At 48.5% G+C, this 20780-nt stretch overlaps 1 protein-coding gene across 4 annotated transcripts in view; it reads right to left on the bottom strand.

Annotated features, from left to right (window-relative positions):
* agap3 (ArfGAP with GTPase domain, ankyrin repeat and PH domain 3) overlaps positions 1–20780 on the bottom strand; it is a 112072-nt gene that overhangs the window by 72675 nt on the left and 18617 nt on the right. Inside the window, exon 1 of one of the 4 annotated variants that reach the window (XM_068603788.1) lies at positions 21–487. The exons of the other annotated variants lie outside the window; for them this stretch is intronic. Within the exon in view, the coding sequence (XP_068459889.1) occupies positions 21–135 (115 nt within the window). The 5' untranslated portion in view covers positions 136–487. Of the gene's footprint in view, positions 1–20; positions 488–20780 lie in introns of those variants that run through there. 4 annotated transcript variants of the gene reach the window in all.

The raw sequence follows: 20780 nt of genomic DNA on the forward strand, positions 1-20780 counted from the left end.
AAGCTCACTGCGGCCTTTACCTGAGTCTTTGAAGCAGGGGTTCAGGATGATATGAGGGTCATCGACAAGCAAACAATCCTTTTCGCTCCACTGGTGGTCTCCAGTTCGTCTCCGACCCCCGAAGCACTGCAACATCGTTTACCTCAAAAGGAACTTCTTTTCTAACTCAAAGAAATGAAAACATCCAGGTGCCTGAATATCCTGTGTCAGTTACAAGTGTTGGTCATCCTTTAATTCCCCTCTCCGCATATTTTTTTCTTTCCTTTCACTTGTATAAAGCCATGCTGTGAAAATCTCCTTGCAGCTCAATTCTCAGCTCCAGCAGGTTCCTGTCGCTTTTGTCCAGCAAAAAAAATAAATAAACAAACAAAAAAGTCTCCTTTGTCAGTTGCATCTCGTCGTCGTCGTCGTGGCTTGCCCTCCATGCAGAGCTGATAATGTGGTTACCAGCAGACACGAGCGCTCACCGGACCGGCTGAAGAAGTGGCCCGTGGAGGCCGTGTGTCACGGTTCTCCTGAAGCCGTTTCCTCCTGGTAATTCTTAATGCAGGTGTTGGCGAACAAGCTCCTACATGCGAAACACTGATAGGATTAAAGTTAATCCACCATCCCGTTGTCTCTACGTCCAGAGGAAACCCCGTGCTGTGGTAAATCATGAGATTTCAAAGCGCTGACAGAGTAACAGAGCTTCTCTTGTGTGCCCCTCTCCTCCTACTCCTCCTCTGTCCCACAGCTCAATGTTTCTCCCGCTTGAAACTGTATCTTGATGGCAGCTGGGAGGGTTTTTTCAGAAGAACTGGATTAGCGTGTTTCGAGGTTCCTGAATTACCCTCTGCCTCCGTATCAGTGTGTACACATCAGCCTCATTGTGAGCAGATGTCGCACCGTGTGCGTGTTGGCCGTTCATCTGTTCGGTTGTGTGTGTGTGTGTGTTTGTGTCACGGCTACAGGCATGAGTGTGCGGTTGTGGTTTTGACAACACGGCTGTGACCCGACTTTGTCCTTGATACTTCTGTATAAGACTCCATTCAAAATCGGAGAGTATCTAACAGTATACGTCATAAACAGAAAGGCAAAAAGATGGATTTGGAATATCTTAAACAACCTTTTTTATGAATACATTTTTGACTTTTCTAGCTTTTTGCAAAGTAAATCAGAGAACAAGAGGGGCCATTTTAGTTTTTATCTTATGGGGAAACAACACACATTTGATTTCCAAACAGGTATCCTCATTGTTTTCATTAGAACAACACAATAGTCCTCTTTTTATATTAATTCAATAAGAATTCATGTTAATCCTTCAGAATTTGCATTTTCAGTGGAGATAATCACATCACTAATGAACTGCATACTGATCGGGAGATTGCATTTTATCATATTTTCAAAAGCAAAACATTCCAACAAGAAAATGCTGAAAAGTAATTCCAGTTCATTTCCAAGATTTCTTATAAAGTTGATGTGTGCTATATTATTTTTATGCTTAAAATAAAACCCAATTCATTAAATATTGTTTGCTTTATTTAGCTGCAATGCTAAAGTCAAGCCCCATGTTGCCTCACACATAAAAAAAGAAATCCTCCAGGTCGTGACGAAGGCAGCCTATTCATCAAACAATGGTATTGGGTCGCATCTGGGCTGGAAAAGTCTGATTGGTGCGACCCTCGAGAAGTCGATTTCAAACGTCGAGCCAACTTCAACTTTTGAATTTAGACGACCTTTCCTCGGACGTCTCCTCGCTGAAGCTCCAACAAGTACGCCGTGCGCCTGGAGATGGGTAGCGAGTGGCTGAATTGGGGAAAAGGTTTTTTCACAGCAGCATCAATTACCTCCAGGGCTCAAGCAATATCAGAGGGGCCCGTGATACCTTCTGAACACCTGTCGGCAGGAAGCTCGGAGCCAGAGACACGGTCTGAACGGCCGACACGGCGGCGTGTTTCTGTATGGACACAGACCAGCGCCGGTGTTGTCTGCCATATTGCGTGACGCAGACAAGCCGCGAGTAAAGCTTACTAACCCCCTCGTCAGCATTGGAACATGAGTCAGCGCGAGGAAGACGGCTGTGCACATATGTACACTCTTTCTCAAGACGTTTCGCTTCGTCTGGCAGACAGGGCAGCGGGAACACTCGGCGGAGGTGGCGACCTGCCTCGGGATGATCAGCATGAGGCTGGGTGGTTGTAGTCCTGCGCCGTCTGATTTCTGCTTCCTTTTTTTGTCGGTAAGGTGTCGCTGACCTCATTCACACGTACACAACCGCAGCACGACTCACACCTGACGAGTCGCCAGCATCCTCCGGCGAAGCGGGAACGCACGTGTCATCCGCTCGACTCGGAGGTGTTCGGTGACGGCTCCGCGCGACGGATCGGCGTCGAAGCTCGCGACAAAGTGACTCACGAGGTTTGATGATAGCTTTACTCCTCCCCCACCAGGTAGTGATGTCACGATTTTTTTTAAATAGAGCCAGAATGTGAACACGTGAAGGAATTATTCGCGGTTTTTCAGAACGTGTCCTCCTTTGACATCCGACCTCACTGGAGCGGAGTCAGTCAGGTGATCGGCGTCATCGCAGACCAAACACGGCTCCATGATGCGCTCGGGGTTTTCTAAATCAGCCCCTGATGCGATTCTGCCCGAGGCTTCCATCATACCAAATGACTCCCGATACCATCGTCTGGATTTTAAATTCTAGCTGGCTGTGCGTTAAAAAATAGCATGCAAGTAGCCGTGCTCCTTCTGGGCAAACGACAGAATGATGTTGAGACTTCAAGTACATATAGAGGGAAAGAGAAAATATAGATTCTCAGAGCATTTCTTTAAATAATCTGTCTGACACTGATCGAGTCTCCTTGTATCCAAAATGAATGTTACTTTTACACCTCAAAGGCAAATAAAAACGTGTTGTAACTACAACCCGAGCTTCCTGAGAACCCCAATTCTGTGTTTGAATAAAATGGAAAAATATGCAGGATTATTATCATGCAAGTTACTTCGTTTTGAATAAAGATGACCACAAGCGAGGCTGGGTGTCTATGCTCAGACGGTTGCTCATTAAAGCTTTTAAAGAGGGCTTTAACCAAACATCCCAGGATGAAAAACATTAGGTTGGTCCATGACTCCATAAATGTCCCAATTAGTTGTTTTTTTTATGGCCTGCAAAGCATTTTCATTATTGTTTTTATGGAATTTAAGGTCCTTACCTCCCTAATTATTTCACTGCTTGCAGATATTCAGCTACAGTGATTCAGCAACATGAAGCTACGTTGCTAACAAGCGACTGTTAGCGGTTATCAACGAGCACAGTGGTGTGTGTCCAAAAGCACTTCCCATTAATATCCCATCGATACAGTTGTGTTGTGGAACAATAATTACATGTTTAAGCAAAAGTGACAAGTATTCTTTGGCTCCACCTGATTTATTATAACAATAATCTGCGTCCTTTCTTTCTGTGATAATAAACTGGAGTTCTGGACTGCTGCTAGATTTCATAGACCAAACGAATAACAATTGACAGAGAAATCTAGAATGGAAATAAAAATATCTAATTATAGTGCAGGTGCTATTGTCATTGCAGACTTTTAATTGACCACATTGCGTTGAAGTTTCATAACCCGCGTATTCTCCGACTGATCAAGCCACTGTTGTGGCACGAAAGGAAGATTCAACATCTGTCACGACATCTTTAAGAAGAAAAAGGGAGCGGAATAACTCATCACGGCTAATTAGAAGTGTGGGCAGTCACGAGGGACTTCCTCTGGAGCGCTGATGTCTTCCTGGGCGTGACTATTCAGCTCTCTGTGGCACAAATTAACAATTGATGTCACTCCCCCTCACCCCCCCCAAAAAAATATTCACAAACAGATCAGTCAAACTGTGAATCCCCTTGACAGATTTGCTTAATGGTTGGGAAAGAACTGACAAGCTGAAATGAAGCGTCTCTCCCCCAAAACTAATGTACAACCGCATTTATTTCCAAATGAAACGGCACGAGTCGCTCACAGAAGCCAACCTGTGCATCCCTGCATGCAAAAACCTGCTTTTGGATCTCCCAGGTGAATTAACGGCACCAGCGATGACACAATGACCCACCAATGAATATAAAAAGGAGACATTTACCAGGCCCCTCTCACCCTCTCACCCTCTCTGCATCGCCGCTGAATTAATATCTGCAAATGAATAAGCCAGGAGAGCCGTACACAGAGACAGAAGGGCTACAGACAGCAAGGAAAGTTTATGATAATTACGCTTGCAGTAGTGGTATTGAGCGTAGGCGGAGAGCTTTTTAAAATTCAGCTGCACTGGCGACGAGCATACGTCACCACTGCTCCACTGCAGAGAAAATGATAGGTTCGAGGACGTCTGTGGGAGGTTGTGAAAAAATTCCAGACGCTTCTGTCTCTAAAAATTCAGGTTTTGAGAGAGAGAGAGGGAGAGAGAGAGAGAGAGAGAGAGAGAGAGAGAGAGAGAGAGAGAGAGAGAGAGAGAGAGAGAGAGAGAGAGGGAGAGAGCCTGTGTGTTTGTGTGGAGAGAGAGAGAGAGAGAATGAGTGAGAGAGTGAATGAGGGAGGGTGTGCGTGAGTGAGAGAGAGTGAGAGAGTGAGAGAGATAAAGGAGAGAGAGAAGGAGAGAGCATGTGTGTTTGTGTGGAGAGAGAGAGTGTGTGAGAGAGAGAGAGAGTGAATGAGTGAGTCAGTGAGTGAGAGAGTGCATGAGCGAGTGAGTGTGGGTGAGTGAATGAGGGAGAGAGAGTGAAAGAGATAAAGGAGAGAGAGTGTGGGTGAGAGAGAGAGTGTGAAATAGGCAGAGAGAGAAGTGTGAGTGAGTGAGTGAGTGAATGAGTGAGTGAGTGAGAGAGTGAGTGAGTGAGTGAGTGAGTGAGAGAGTGTCAGATTGAATGGGAGAGATACATTGACAGAGTGTGTGTTCATTACATAACCAAAGCTGTTAAAGCAACATTGATGCTCACTGATAACTTCCCTGTTTCCACTGACAGAACAAACTAAACATGACGTGCCAAGGATCAGTGTGTGTGTGTGTGTGTGTGTGTGTGTGTGTGTGTGTGTGTGTGTGTGTGTGTGTGTGTGCACACCTGTAAATGTTGACCGTGCATGGGTGGTAGTCTTGACTTCATGACTATTACTTCCTGTGACCATCGCTACCGGCCAGTATGTTACTATTCGCGTGTCAAATGAAGAAATACACATTTTTAAAAAAAAAGGTGCAGAAACCAGTGGGTGAGGTTTGCCGACTTGGCCGGAGACAATGGAACAACTTAACACAGGGGTTGAAAAAAAGAAGAAGAAACGGAAAAAAAAAAAAAATTCAGCGTGAATTTCCGGGGAAACACACGGAGGCCTGTAGCGGTTTGTAAGGAGACGACAAAATGACCAGCGAGAGGACGTAGGAGGAAGCTGCAGAGAGATGCAACGTTTCTACTGGCAGGCTTGTGTGGGCTGGTGGCTCCCAGTCCTCCTCCGCCTCTACACATTAGTTTGCAAACCCCCGCTTGCTTCTGGTGTCATCTTTTCAAACTTGCCTCTCGCAAACTCGCGTTTATGCAACAGCTTCTGCTGCGCTACTGCATTCTGTAATCTGTACTACGACGTAGGAGTGGCCCTATCGCTGTGAGTCGGGGAGACGTACGCGCTTGCGTTTCACAGAATCAATTCACTGGACACAATGGCTAATGATCGCTGCAATGCGCGGTAATTTGTTGACACGCCGGAAGACGAAGGGAGGTTGAGATGCGGGGGCGCCGTTTTTGCGAGAGAGTGAAAGAAATCCCTTTGAAACTCGGGGCTTCGCCGTCATTTAGGAAAAGAGCTTCGGGGTACGGAGAGGTCTCGCTGCAGCTTCCTCACCCGTCACCCGCTCGCTCGCAAACATCGATGCCCTTCAAAGCGATTGTGCTCCGTGGATCATCATCATCCTCCAATTTTCCTTCTCGCGAGCGTGTCATCTGTCGCGCGCCACCGGGCCTTCAGCTGCATCCGTGCTTCTCGCCCGCCATCCTCTTGTTACAATACCGCAGTTGTTCAAATAAATGGAACTGCCAATCCCGACCCCGAGTCCTCCGCACGCTGACGTCCTCCTGCTACGACGCCGGGAAAAGTTGCTTAAACTATGAAACCGAGTTTGCTTCAGTTACCGGCCTTCATACAACCTTTGCTACTCTTCGTTAGATGTGAAGATTCTAAAAACCGGGCGATGAGGCGCTAGCTAGCGTCGGTTCTTTCTGTGGTTTTCATGCAAAAAAAAACCCCACAATCCCCGCCGTGGGTCTTTTCTCCGCCATGTCTCGAGAAGACAGCCGAAAAACAATCGACGGCACGCGACATAATTCTGTTCAGTCTCCTCCTTTTTCGCTCCTTTCAGGGCTTTTCTTTCCGTGGAAAACAGGGCCAAGAATAGCGACACATTTGGGCACAAGCTCCCATGTAATTTCCCACGCCTTTTGTCTCTGTTCCTGTGCACGCTGAGACAATAAGCTGGGAGCTTCGTTATGAAGCTGACAACACGGTTCTACAAAGAAGTCAGGAGGAAGACCAACGTTCCCACTGATGCGCCCCTTCCTGCCTCCCTCTCTCCCTCGCCCGCGCTAATAACACACAAACCTATGGAGCAGCTGCTGACTGATCCGACACAGGAGTCTTTATTTGTTTCCAGCCGCGCTGATACGGTTCATGAACCTCAGGTTTCACTAAATAAATTTTAAAAAAAGCCGGCGTGAAAAGATCCAGTGTTCCTCTCTGTGGACGCGGCGCCATGTGCGCGCTGCTGCAAACCGGTATGTCATCAGTTTGCGGCTACACATAATGGCGCCAAGGGTTGCGATGCATCACAGATTGGGTGTTCAGTGAGGGATTAATTGTTGTGTTCATTTCAACGAGTGTATCTGTGACTGATGAAAGTCTCAAACCCCTCCGCCCGGGTAACGGCTCTGGGAGATTTAGTTCCACAGGTGAGCGACAATTGAGCCGCACAATGGAAGAGGCGAACATGCAAACTGCATTGCAGTTTTTTTATATATATCGATTAACTTGTAATTACTCGACATGAAAAAAAAACACCAAATGTCTGTCTGGACTCCCTCTCCCGGGCGGCTCGCACTCGCACAGACCTGGAATCTCTCCGAGGCTTCAAAAGTGGGACTCCGGCGTGAAATTGAATAACTTTGAAATCATTTACACTCGGCCGCCGTCAGAAAATGACGCGCCATCAGTATTCCGGTTGAGAACTTGTCCGACAGCCAGACACAGCGGCTTAGTTCCAGCTCAGTCGCCCGTCTGAATGTCACAGGCGGCGAGGCTGGAGAGGCCGCCTGCAAAACATCTCTATCCTAATTGGTGGAGTTTCACGACAGCTCAATTTGTCAAAGTCGCGACGGAGCGGTTACATCAAGCGCCCCCTTCGTGACATTTTTATTTATTTTTTTATTTAGGCCCCCTTAACATAATGACCCATCATCCTGCACCACCGCCAGGTACATCGGAGGAGGACACCGCTCGTTGTCGCTCGGCGTTTTCAGTCCGGTGAGCTGGCGGGTCGAGGTGAAGCGGAAAACGGGGCCCCGGTGTGATTGAACTGGACGTGGGGACACTGAGCGATGCTGCCCCAACCAGTATTTCCTGCAATTTGGCTTTTTCCAGAAACGAGGCCCGCCCGAGGCCTTTTGTTATAATGTCAACCAAGTCTGAAAATGGCAGCAATGAGATGGACTAGCTGGGATATTAGGAAACAGAAAACAACAGCTCAACATTGCTAAATAGAAGCATGAGCTTGTTTTTGTTTTTTTTATTACCCTCCTTGTTAAATGTGAGGATATCAAAAGTGCTGATCAGAAGATTTGATTCTCCGCAGGGCACCACGCAGTGTGCTGACTGCACACTTCCTGTGACTCCATCCGAGGCTTTTCTCTGTCGGATTTTGACACTGAACATTTTTTTATTTGTTACACGTCACGACTGGCCATCAAATCCTCTTCCAAAAAAAAAAACACACAGCGCTTTCATGAAATTACACAAAGTCGAAATAAAAAAAACAAACTCCGTGGAGCAAAAAAGCTCTTTGAGATTTCACGTGAAGAGATAAGTGCTGCGTCGTCAACCCGCAGAGGCAAAAGGGAAGACGAAAAAAAGGAAATGTGCTTTGAAATCATATTAACTGATTTCCATCTTTCCTGGAGAAACACCGCGAGAGATCAAGCCGACTTGCTCCGACTTGTATCCCGCCCGCAGATCGAATTCTTCCAGAAGCTGACAAGCCATCTTTATTAGACACGGGGGAGTTCTCGCTCGGGGAAGCGTCCGAACCGACTGGATTTAATGGAGGCACACACCTGCTGTACCAAAGAGAGAGAGAGAGATATATATCTAATAACTTCTGCCGCCCTGTGGAGAGCGTCCGAGCGGGGCGGCCGCCGCACAAACATCAACGATGCGGCCGGCGCCTCTGCCCTCTCCATGACGTCTCCAACTCCTGATAGGATTTCATTTCAATAACAGCAGCAATATGCACATTTCTACCTGAAACTAATAACTAGTGGCAAAGAAAATTACATTCCAAATTGCCATTAACAGGCATTTAATGAGCATGGGCGGGAAAAAAGAACGCTGCACTTGAGAGGCCGCCGTGCCCCGGTTTGTATATTTCATCGACCAGAGGGCTCTCGAATGCACTTAATAGAACATATCGTCTATGCGGAGCATGTACGGGGTGCATTATTATTCAGCATTACTGCCTCGTTGAGAGCTGAAGTGTCATAACCTCCTACACCTTCAATCCATGCTAACTTTTCAGCAATTGATTTTTTCCCCCTGCCACCGAGGTTGATTGCGTTTGAATATGACACGCGCGCATGCGCACACACACACGCACGCGCACACACACACACACACGGTAATCCAAAGTAAAGTAAGCAGCCTAATGAGCTGAGGATTTTTGGTTTGGGCTATCGTGAAGAAGAAACATTAGCAGCAGAGATGAACGTGATCATCTCCTCCTCCTCCTCTTCCTCCTCCTCGTCCTGCGTCTCTTCATCTTTAACTCGACCGTATCCGCCCACAACCCTCCACCTCCTTGCCTACCCCACCCCCCCCCCACACACACACACACACACCTACTTGTGCTGGCTGAGCGATGCATGAGCAGCATCCCCGGGAGAAGGGAGACCTGCTCTTCAACTAGACCCTCACAAATAAAAACCGCCGTGATGCAGCGGCTCCATCTGCTCCCACACCTTCTGGGAAGAAGAGCCGCTATAATGCGATTCTCCGTTACATAACCCCCTGCGTGGTGAATAACCGCAGACACGCAGAGATTTATGAAATCCAGGGGAAGCCCCCCCCCCACCCCCTCCTCCCTCTCACCCTCCCCCCCCTCAACCAACCAACCCCCACATTGCCTCATCCACAACACTAGGAGATGACAGCTGCTATTTTTTACTCCGGCATCTCCATAGGTGCCGTGGTTTCTGAGGTCACATGGCAGCCCGCCCCCTCGGAGAGGCGCGCTGCTGCAGTGCACTATTTCTGGGCTCCAGGAAGAGACAGGTGTGAGCGCTTGTGGAGGAGGGGGGGGGGGGGGGGGGGGAAGGCTTGTGAGGGAGGAGGGGAAACCTGCTGAAAAAGGTGCGACAGCACTCCGCTGCTTCCGAGCTAATGGTGGAAAGATACCGCATGGTGTGAAAAAATAACCGGATCAACCCCTCCCCCCGCCGGCCCCTCTGTCTCACCTCCGGTGTGACGGAGGGCAGCTTCGACCAGCCAAGGTCAGAGTTCGGGGATCAAAAAGGTAAAGGCTTCCGCGTCGGCTGCTGTTATTTCTGACAGATCGTCCGGATCGAGTCGCAACCGGTCGCGTGGCCTCCGCCGCCGCATGCCAATGAGGTCTGCAGAGCAGCGGTGTCAGTTTTGCGCCTCATCACGCTGACAGCCGCAGCACGGCGGGCATTATGTCGGCATCGGACTCCCTTTGCCTCGTCTATCTGGTGAAAAAAAGGGCTGATAAAGAACTCTGTGACTGACAATACCAAAAGGCCCGATGGTGGAGACCGTGTCTCTGTAGACATCGTACGATAGTGCATATGAAAAGTCATCTCTTAGTGTATCTTGCCGCACGAGAAACACATCCAGTATCTCAGCCATTCGCTTTCCGAACGCCCAAAATAAGCCCTGCACACAATAATGTGTAGCTTGTCGAGCAGAAAACTGAGTTTGACACACAGTACAATGATGTTATGTTTCAGGGCAGCGGTTGCCAACCTTTTTGGCAAATGGCCCCTTTAGAGCAGCATTGGTTTACTATCAGAGGCCTGGGAGCCTGTCCAACAATTCACACAAAAAAGAAGAAGCTAATGTTAGAAGAAAACTACGTGTCGCACAAATCTGTTGTTTTTTTTTTCTGCCGTCCTATCTCTTATGATAATCTCCAAACCACTCGGATTTGTCCCGCAACGCTGCGATCCTGATCCTCGGGATGGGAGCCCACAGTTTCAGGGCACGACTTCATGGATACGGAAACTCATCAGTTAAATGATCTCACATTTCGAAATAGGCAAGCCGTCTCGTTGTAATCCTTAGGGCGACGCGCGGTCAAAATGAAAAGCCTTTTAGGAAATGAATCATTCAACGAGAAACACAAAATAATGAAAACTGAAGAGGCTCCGTTGAATTGGATTCAAACTGAGACAAATCAGGGCTGTGTAATGAACAAATCAATGCCCTTTGATTGCGACGCGTCTGCGCTGGCACGCAGCGAGAAAGCGAAGAAAGCCGCCCAAGTTTAAATCGAAAAAACAAGCTGAAACTGGGTTGTTTCTACTCAATTACCGCAAGAGAAGAAGAAGAACCATACCATCTTCCCGTTCGATGACGTTTATTCCGTTGTTCACGTGACGAGTGATAACCTCTCTGAAAGACAAAAGGCCCGCGGATGTGAGCCTGCTGTCACGACGACGGACTGCTTTTTAAGGGAAACGCCAACGTGAGAGGTGATCAGATGAAATGGATTTCACTCTGATGCATAAATTAAAGGAGCTCCCAAACGGGGCGGATATGAAACACGATTCAGCGGGTTTTATGGGCGTCACGTATAAAAACCACACCGCGGCCACTTGTCATGAATGAACACCGAGCCGTTGAAAGTGTGCGAAAGATGCGACGGCGTGGCAAATATTTAGCACAAACAAGTGTTTGAGTGAATAAACCGCGGCGTCAGTCTCGATTGGTGATTTCCCGCTCGTCCTAAAAAAAAAACCCGGCAAATTAACTTCCCGGGTAAACGGTGTAAAGGAGGTCAAATGCATGTTTGCTTGCGGAATACTTGTCTTGATAAGCAGCTGCTCTCTGGGATTCACTTTTATAGACTTTGCTTTGAAAGCACACACACACACACACACACACACAGGAGAAAGAAGAAGAGAAAAAAGTCATGACACATGCACATTCAGTAGGAATCAAACACCACAGAGAACCAATAGCTCACACCGAGGCCGTGCACTCGCCAGGATCCTGCCGACCGCGAATAAACTCTCTCGACTATTCTCATGCTTATTCTAATAACACAAACACATGGGAGAGGAATGGCTAATGAGCCTCTTCGCATGTAAATAGCTGCGCGTTCTGCTGTAATCCCGTACGCGTCTCCATGCAGCTCCTCATGACTCACGCTGCAACAGATCCAAGGCCCAGAGAAAACTTGCATCCATCCATCGCTGCTTATTAAAGCTTACTCACTCACGAGCAGCGCCGCCGCGATGCCCCGATGCACGTGCGAGGACAGGAAATGCCTACTTATTTTTCACGGCTTATGGGCAAGAAGGAAACCGTCACATCTGTCGGAGCTGCGATGTGGCGAATGCAAAGACCATCAGAGGTGCAACTGGATCCCCTGTCCTCTGCGAGGGGGATTAGCAAACGCACATCTGTGCCATCACACATATGCCGCTCGAGGCAAAGTCACACTCTGCGGCCCCTTCGAAGCCGGCACTTCTCTTGCGATGGGGAACGTGCCGTTCCAGATCATGTGACAGAAATGACGCCACATGAATGTGAGAGAAAAGGACGTCTGCAATTAAACATATAAGGTCACTTGGAGGGAAATTGCTTTTAACAGTCCTGGTTCGCTCAACCGGAGCCCCGAAACAAATGAGAAATGCACTCAGTCGAGTGATAAGGACGGCGCATAATCCTGGCAGACTGGCCTTTTTCAGACACTCCGAATACCCTTCCAGATCCACGGATAATAACCAAAACATAACAGCATCTGTGCACAGCCCCTGGAGAAGGGACATCTGCAGAGAGTAAACAAATAGCTAATCTGACTTTAGCCAACAACGGAGGAGTGCTTTGACACAATAAACGGAGGAGATTCATTTAAATCCCAACATAAGCTCTGCCCACGTACTGCGCAGAGAGAGAGAGAGAGAGAGAGAGAGAGAGAGACACGGGCACAACACAACTGACACCCTCGGGTTTCTGCGTCGCCGGCGCTTCTGGGTAATACTGTTTGGCGCGGCGACCGCCGTTGTAGTCCCTCTTCAATTTAACGTGGCAAACCTACTTTGCTCCTCCGGCGGCTGAAATGTAGAAACAGAGTTTTTATTCCACACCTGAGGTCAAAAAGGAAACTCTCCCGGCGCGTGTGCGGTGGCGGAGCGTGGCCACACGGGGTCGCTGTTGCTGTATGACACATACTACATATATTTAGGGAGGAACTCATCAAATCATCTGGATCTAAAGCCTGTTTTGTGCTACTTTTGCTGAAAGGGAATGCAGAAAATCTCATAAGAGAGGAACAGGTGGCGCGGACTGGTTGCACACGCATGTTTCCAGGGTAAACTTTATATTTTAGCATTCATATTTCCCCTCTCACCCCAAAAAAAAAAATCCTGTGAAACTGGATTTTGACAACAACTGAAACACGTGCAGGTATTTCATCTGCCAGCACATACAACCCCACAGATGAACGATCAGCCGCGCTCACCGTGGACAATCCACCAGCAGCAGCAGCAGCAGCGTGCACGGAGAGCCGGGAACACGGATATTACATAAGAAGCTCATCAGTGGGGTAGTGGCCCACGCACTCCGCATCCTCGGTGGAATCTCTCACTGTTGATCGGCCTCTCACTCAAAGTAAGAACAAAATGGCTGAGGTGACTGGCTGAGAGGAGGGAGGGAGGGGGGAGGAGAGGGGGATGCAGCAGAGAGGCTGCAATTGATGTGAATAATTAGCCATTATTAAAAAAGATGCTGCTGCAAGTGAGCTGGAATCCTCAGACGCTCAACGTGTACAGAAATGATCAAATGCTGCAGAGAATTAGCCGCTAATTAGCCTGTTAATGCATTAAACGCATTATTAATGCGCTGTGTCGTATGGAAGTTGCCGCTGCCCGCCGCGTTTACCCGCTACCTTTTGTTCGCGGCCAGCAGAGTGGGGGTCAGCGGGGTCGTCGCCGCGGTTAGAGTGAGCGCTAACGTATAAACCACACAAACCTTGACCTTTAGTACGAGGCTGCGGTTTATTTCCCTCCCTTTTTCAGGGAGTTTGAGCTCATGGCGCCGACCGCAAAAGTGTCAATGAGAGCAGGAGGCAACGTTGTGATCAGCGTGTTTGCGTGCCAGCTCCTCTGCATGACGAGGCGGTTAAATTACTCTTGAACTGATGTCATTCAATTCATTATTTGAGTCACTTTTCGAGCAACAGATGCCAAACATTCACGGTCGACAGCTTCTCGAAACGCTTCGGCGCTTTTCTTCGTCGAATCTGAATATTTGAGGAGGTTTGAAGCAATTTTAATCCTTCACCATGGCCTCCTGGGACCTTTGAAGGCAATCTATTTCTGTCGTATTATAAGGAAAACGATTAGAAGATATTGGGCAAATAACCGTTTAGTTGCAGCCCTACAATACAAATACAATATGTGGACACAGAAAGCAAGTTTAACAGGTTACTTTGGACTCGAGGAGATGCTCACGTGACACAGGGAAACACTAAACTGGAACCATCAGACTATTTGGCATTTTGGCAATTAAGGAGATCGCTGCAGGCACCTTTCCTTTTGACCCACTAATCAGTTTACCAGCTAATCGTTTAAGCAGCGACTGCACGGCGGCCGCGACACGAGGCCTCCGCATCACGTCCACTGAAGGCGGCTCTCTGAGGCGCCGCCGGCGGAGAGGACCGCTCCTCTTCCGCCGGGCGGTCTCTGATTGGGATGTTTTCACTAAACCGCCTGTCGGCCTCCAACAAAGCGGCACGGTGTGTGTGTGTGTGTGTGTGTGTGTGTGTGTGTGTGCGCTCCCGACATGTCACATTGTTGTCACCCACCTCACTTCGCCCGGACAGAAAGACGAGGGTCAACGCCGCCGTCAAAATCACCGGCGTTAGGCCCCTCCCCTCCCCCCCACAACCCACCCACGTGCGCAGTGGGCCGTGCGCCACGCCGCGCTGCCTCCGCTCTCTCCGCGGCCCACGAACCCGTGTTGACTCCACGCCCACTTGCCACTCCATCGCACAGGCAACCAGTTGCCTTGGCAACCTCAAAGCCCTCGCGCGCCTGTTTAAGCGTCGAGACAAAATTTCCCATGTTTTTTTACTTGCACAACAGTTCATTTTTCATTCGCGGAGCCGTCGCTCCACATCTGGCCCGTCGCCTTCTGCGGCAGAAACACTCGAACGTGAACTCTGCACTCGCCGCGTGGGACTGCAACGTGGCGTGGAAAATTAGGCGGTTTTCCATCGACGTCTGTGTCTCACGGAGCTGATAAAGCCGCCGCCACAAAGTAGGCCATGGTGAGCAGAGACTAAACGGATAGCGATCATCTTCAAATAGCGACGATGGACGAGTGTAATTTGAATTCCCAATTACTGTGTGCCGATTTTCACCGACGCAATTTATGAGTGCAGAAATGAAGCTGGGATGAAACGCAGCCAAAGTCAGAACGAAAATCAATTATCAAGCGAAAACAACTAAATCAGCGTTATATTGGAAAACGGCAGAGTCTCAGTCGCGTGACCGGAGCGGGTGCGACTTACCTGTTAAGTACCAGTGATGGAAACAGTGAAGTCAAGAGGCCGTGCTCCGTCTGAAGACTTTTTGCAAAAACCACACGGCGAACCATGATCCAAAGTCGCAGCGCTGCAAGTATTTTATTGCGTATGACCTGCAGACACATTGATTCTAGATAATGCATTATCTTCATTCAATTTCAAGAGATGTTTCATGAAACCAATCCCGTATTAACCCAGTCCGCAGTGATTTTTGCCCTGTCACCCATCAGCCAGCGAGCCGTACAGCAGCCTCGCCTCCACGCCCCGTTTGACTGCTGCGCAGCCATCCGGCTAAGCGACACCATTTCCTGTCTATCAGAAAATAACACCAGTTAGGAAATTGGAAAAATGGCTATCTGCTGTTTGGCTTTGTGTCCGAGAAGAAGAAGAAGAAAGAAAGAAAGAAAGAAAGAAAGAAAGAAAAAGAGAGACAGAATAACAAGTAACATTCTGTTCAACCCAGCTGCTGTTGCATTCATCAAAGCCAACGCACTGTCAAGGGGGGCGTGACACACTAAGGCAAACTCACTATGAAGCACATGCACACACAGACACACACACACACACACACAAGCACGGCTGGAGGCCGCCCCTGTGCTCATCAGTGTCACTGCCGCCGAGCCCCTCGCTGCACAAATCACAGCAGGGGGGGGGGAGCAGGCGATGGAAGGAAGAGGATGCTTACATAAAGACAAAGCGTGGAAGCGAAAGAACTCGCAGGATGCAAACAAACCTCCCCTGGCACGAACACAGACAAAAATATATGATGGAGGAGAAATCAGTGAAGGGAAAAAAATCGATATAAATATCTCAAACTGATTGCCAAACTGGAGACGAGCGCGGCGTCACCAACGGAAGCCTCGCGATCAACGGGTTTCTAAGAGTGTGCGAGTCTCGCACGCAAACGCCGCAAAATGGTGGCGCGAACGACGCGACGGCGCTGGAGACTTGCACGTCCACAGCCTCACGAACAAAACACGCTCCATTATCAAGGCCGGCTCAGTGTTTCCATGGGTGTTGTGTCTCTTAATTCCTCATTTCTAGTCTACATTCAACAGAGCGCTGCTGTCATGCTCTGTACAGCCGCCCACGTTCACCCTTGCAGAGTGCGAGAGAAAAGAAAGAGAAAAGGGAGGGGGGGGGGGGGGGGAGAGAGAGTGGGAGGGAGGGAGGTAGAAGAGAAAACCTTGCTTTCACAGTGAGAGACCAACGATACATTATGGAAGGACAAACCATATTGCTCCATGCTGTTTTTTTTTTTCTTACAAACCACTACATGACCAAACAATACGCGCACACATTGTACAAATCCGAGGCGGCCTGCCAGGCCTCCATTACTATAGCCCTGGCTGCATGGCTGAAGAGAGCCGAGAGCAAGAGCAATCCAAATGTATACGCCAATGAGCTGTGTTTATGTTCCCAATAAAGTGGGAACATGTTTACTCTTCCTAAACTTCAGCAATTTCCTGGCAAATTAATTCTTAATGAACAAAAAAGAAAAAAATCCTTTTATTTGAGAAAGTCAACTCTGAAGAGTCGGGTTGTGTTTATCCCTCAGGTCACAGCAGCATAGAGGGTTTTTTTTTTTTTTTAATCTGGTAAAAGAAAATTTGTGTTCCATGTTTTTCTAACACTTTCTAAAAAAAAAAAAAAAAAAGATTCTGTCTAGACAAGATTCAAATCCGGACGACTGCAGCACAATTATGAAAGCTGTGCATCTGAAACACAGCGTTCATAATAAAGGAGCAGAAGATAACAACAACAAGAAAAGAATCAGTCATATTATGTAAGAACAACAGATCCATCTGAAGAACTGTCAGATCTTAAGATGGCAGAGGTGGAGACGAGCAGCGTACAGGACTGCGGCTGCCATTCGGGAATCTGAGGTCACGTCCTCTGCATCTTTGATGAATCCGGGGTTATGAGCCGATTACGGGACTTTTTTGGGGAAATATGTTGACATTTATCTTCTTATTAACCAACAAAAGAACACGTAAATAAAGGCAATGTGCGGAGAGAGCTGTCAACTTCCATTTAGACCTTCCAACTGGGGAAATCAAGCGAAATTTGCACCCAAAAAATGCGCAATGAAAACACAAACCAATGGGAAACAAGTAGGGACTTGACTGATCTGCGTTACTATATCAAGATCCCTCGTGACCCTGACCCATATTACTGTGTGGAGGGGGGAGTTCATCCGTGAGGATGAGTTCGTATTCAAGGCCAAACAACAAACACCGGCACCCAAACGGCCTTTTATAACTTCCTGCCCTCCTCCCCCTTGCCGTCCGCTGAGCAGACGGGAAATGAAAAGATGGCCACCGGTCCGTGCAGCTAGTTTGTCTGGTAGTTATGACGGAAAACCCGGCGCAGTAGCGGATATAATCAGGTTTTGGCAGCAGCCGTCCATTGAGCAAACTAAAATCATTTCACCATGCAGCCTGAATTCCATCTGGCTTACCAACCGCACTCTCAGAGACAAAATGTTCCTTCCTGTAGCTCGCTCTAAAGCATTAAACCTGGGTAGCCATGGAGAGGGGATTACTGCACTCTCCCTCTCTGCTCACATCACCAATTAGCCAACCTGTATTGAATGAAATGACAAGAGGGTCAAGACTGACACTAACTGATACACTCTCCATTAGCCGCTACAGGAATAGCTTTATTAACAAGGAGTGCGGCGCACGGCGGCCGATATGGAAGCGCTGCACGCGGTTATGAACACATGCTCGGCGCATCTTCCGTTTGGGCTCGTTATTTCTGCAGGCAGGTATTAGGCCGCCAGCACACTCATTACTTGGAGAAAGATAGCTTTCTGCAGTTCAGCGCTCTCCGGGGGAATAGAGCTCAGAAGGAGACGAGGCACCTCTGCCTCCATTTTGACCGTAACTGCTTTATTTAGGTGGTTACAGCAGAAGAGGCAGTGGGGGGGAAAAAGAAAGAAAGAAAGGACTTTATATGCTTTGAAATTGAACCCTCACAGCAAAGAATGTGAACATTACGGAACGACGGCGAGCTTGATGGCGGCGCGGTCCGAAAGCAATGCTTCTTCTTTGCAGCCTTTAACTAATCCACGGTACAGGGTGGTGAGGGGGATGGGTGAGGGGGGGGGGAGCACGTGTTGTTGGCTGCCAGATGAGCTCGATACCGGCGTGTTGAGAGGCGGGGCGGCCTACGTCAGCGCTGCAGGCTGCCGTCCAGCGCCGCAGAGCGAGGACGCGGGACAGACGAGCGGGGGGGGGGAAACTGCAAAGGAAGAAGGGAAAAAAAAGGCCCTTCGCTTCCCCTCCAGGATTTTCCTTTTCCAGCATCCGACTGGCGGCGCTCCGACCCCGCGAATCCAATTCTGCCACCAGGCCGGTCCCCCGGCATCCTTTCCAGATGGTGTCGAACAGTGGGGCGAAGAGGGGAGATTAGGAAGCGAGCGTGATGACTGGTTCCTCACTACACATCCGGTGGCTGAGTCCCATTCTCCTCCTCCTTCCGTCACATGCCAGGCACAGCCACGGTAGGGCCGGATGCTCCCCTGTCTTTGTGCTCCGGCGAAGGGTTTTAAGCCGCTTATTAGCGCGACGACGAGATGCTGTGGCTCGCGCTGTATTGTCAAACACTGACAGAGGAAGCATAAAGCCTTTCAATTACATGTATTGATTTGTTGAGGGCATGCAGCTGCTCGCCACTGCCATTGTTTTCCTTTGATAAAAACAACACATATTGAAGTGGAAAAACCAGGAAGCAAACTGGTTAATTCAAATGAAATGATGTTAAAAGCAACAGATTGACTGGTCGGGCTTGCGATGCACGTCATAACATGGACATCATAGCGTGAAAGCGTATGTTATAATTTGACTTCAGCTTTATTGTTGATAATTATTGTGAAAGTAAAGTTTCGGGTGCGAGTGAATCGTCTGGAGCGAGAGGAGGAGAATATGAATGTGGAGCCGAGTGGATGAGACGCGGCTTAAGAGACGGAGGGAGTAGAAGAGAGAGAGTCCGTCGCAGGAGATTTCACACTCCAAGACTGGCAAAGCGAATCGCCTGGCCCCGAAACGCTAACTTCAACGAGCGTGGAAAGAGTTGCATCAGCTTTTGATTTGCTCGAACTTTTGGGCTAACTTTCCATGAGATGCTGCCGCTGAAACGCTGCCGCGCGATGCTGAAAGAATGCGAAGGAAAAGCGGGAGACGAAGAAGCGGAGACTTCCCCCTTTGTTTTCGGAAAAGTTGATGAGACAAGGAAATGTGGCAACTCGGGCACACACATACACACATAATGAAGAAAAAAAAAATGAGTATACACATTTTTGGCCTCAAAGCGCACTGCAGGGAGAAAATAAGAAGATGGATTGTGGCACGGCGAAGAAAGAGACGTCCATGCCTTTTGTCAATTTTAAGCCAAATTGCTATCATTACCGATATGCACACTCCCAGAGCCCTGACAACGGGACCGTTATGAATCATCCAAAAATGCTTGCATCATCTCCCTCGCAGTCATTTCTATCTTTTCCAGATTACATAAAGGAAGGAGTGAGGGATGAGGGGAAGCGGAGAACAAAGAGGAAGGAGAGCACTCACGGCAACCCAGAGCAACTCAGGCAAAAGTTGCTGTTGCTGTCGCGTTGTGTTGGCGGCGCGGATCTACACAACGTCACTGCGTTCAACCAAAGCAACCGTGAGCCGCTCCACACGGGGGGGGCGGCATTGAAGGACACCGGCGCCACCTGCGCCCGTGTTCCCTGTGTCACCTTTCAAAGGATTTTACAGCCACCTGGATCACCGAGGCCGTCACCTGCCCGCCACCACGAGCTTTTGTCGACTCGACCCTCGCGTCTTCACGCCGATTACAACACACACACACGCGCGGCATCCCATGTTACGGATGACGTCTGGCATTTGAAAGTGACTTTCTTCCTCGGTCTGTCGCGTCTATTTGAGTGTACGAAAGCAGAGTTATAAATGGCACGTGATTACAGGCCGTGTGGCGTAGAGGTGTGACCATAAACAAGTTCCCGACAAACCTAGAATCAAAAGGAGCTGAAACGCCGCCTAGTCGAAGACTGAATGTCTGTGAAAAGATTTATGGACATATTGGGCACAAGAAATGTAGATGTAGAACTGCAGATACCTATAAAACACATATTACATCCCATCAAGGGCAGACAAACCCAATGCAGAGATGCTTAACTGAAGGAAGGGCTGCACTGATAATTGTTTGATTGCCGTCTTCATATTGGGGACTTTCTGTTCCGTGTTTCATAAAAACTGGATGCCGGATGGAAAGGTCACTGCCTGAATGAACTGAGTGTGGGAAATCACGCAAACTAAAAGGATAAAATCAGATGCTATAATTGGGTTCTAGACCTCACCTTTTTAAATATTCTTTTATTTCATTCACATCACACACACACACACACTATTTCAGAGGCCTGTGTGTGTCTGCCTATTGTCACGTCCACACTGCCCGCGTCAGTATGATGACAGCAAGTTATTAAGAGACGTAAATAAAGTCAAAATCACCCCGCAAGGTGTCAAGCGGCTCCAAACCACAGGCCCTCACCCACGACTGCAGCGCGGCCACAGGGATCTCCATCGGTATGTGAAGGGGAAAAAAATCAAAATCAAAGCTTCAGGGGTGTAGGTGTTGTTTTTTAAACTGACACGCCGCATGAGTCAGTGAACATGTCAAATGACAAACACTGAGATGGGTCCAAATAATGAAGTATAAATAGCAAA

This window comes from Clinocottus analis, unplaced genomic scaffold, assembly GCF_023055335.1.
Source record: "Clinocottus analis isolate CAN_PGR_092001 unplaced genomic scaffold, fCliAna1.0.p SCAF_11, whole genome shotgun sequence".
In the NCBI taxonomy this organism is placed as follows: Eukaryota; Metazoa; Chordata; class Actinopteri; order Perciformes; family Cottidae; genus Clinocottus; species Clinocottus analis.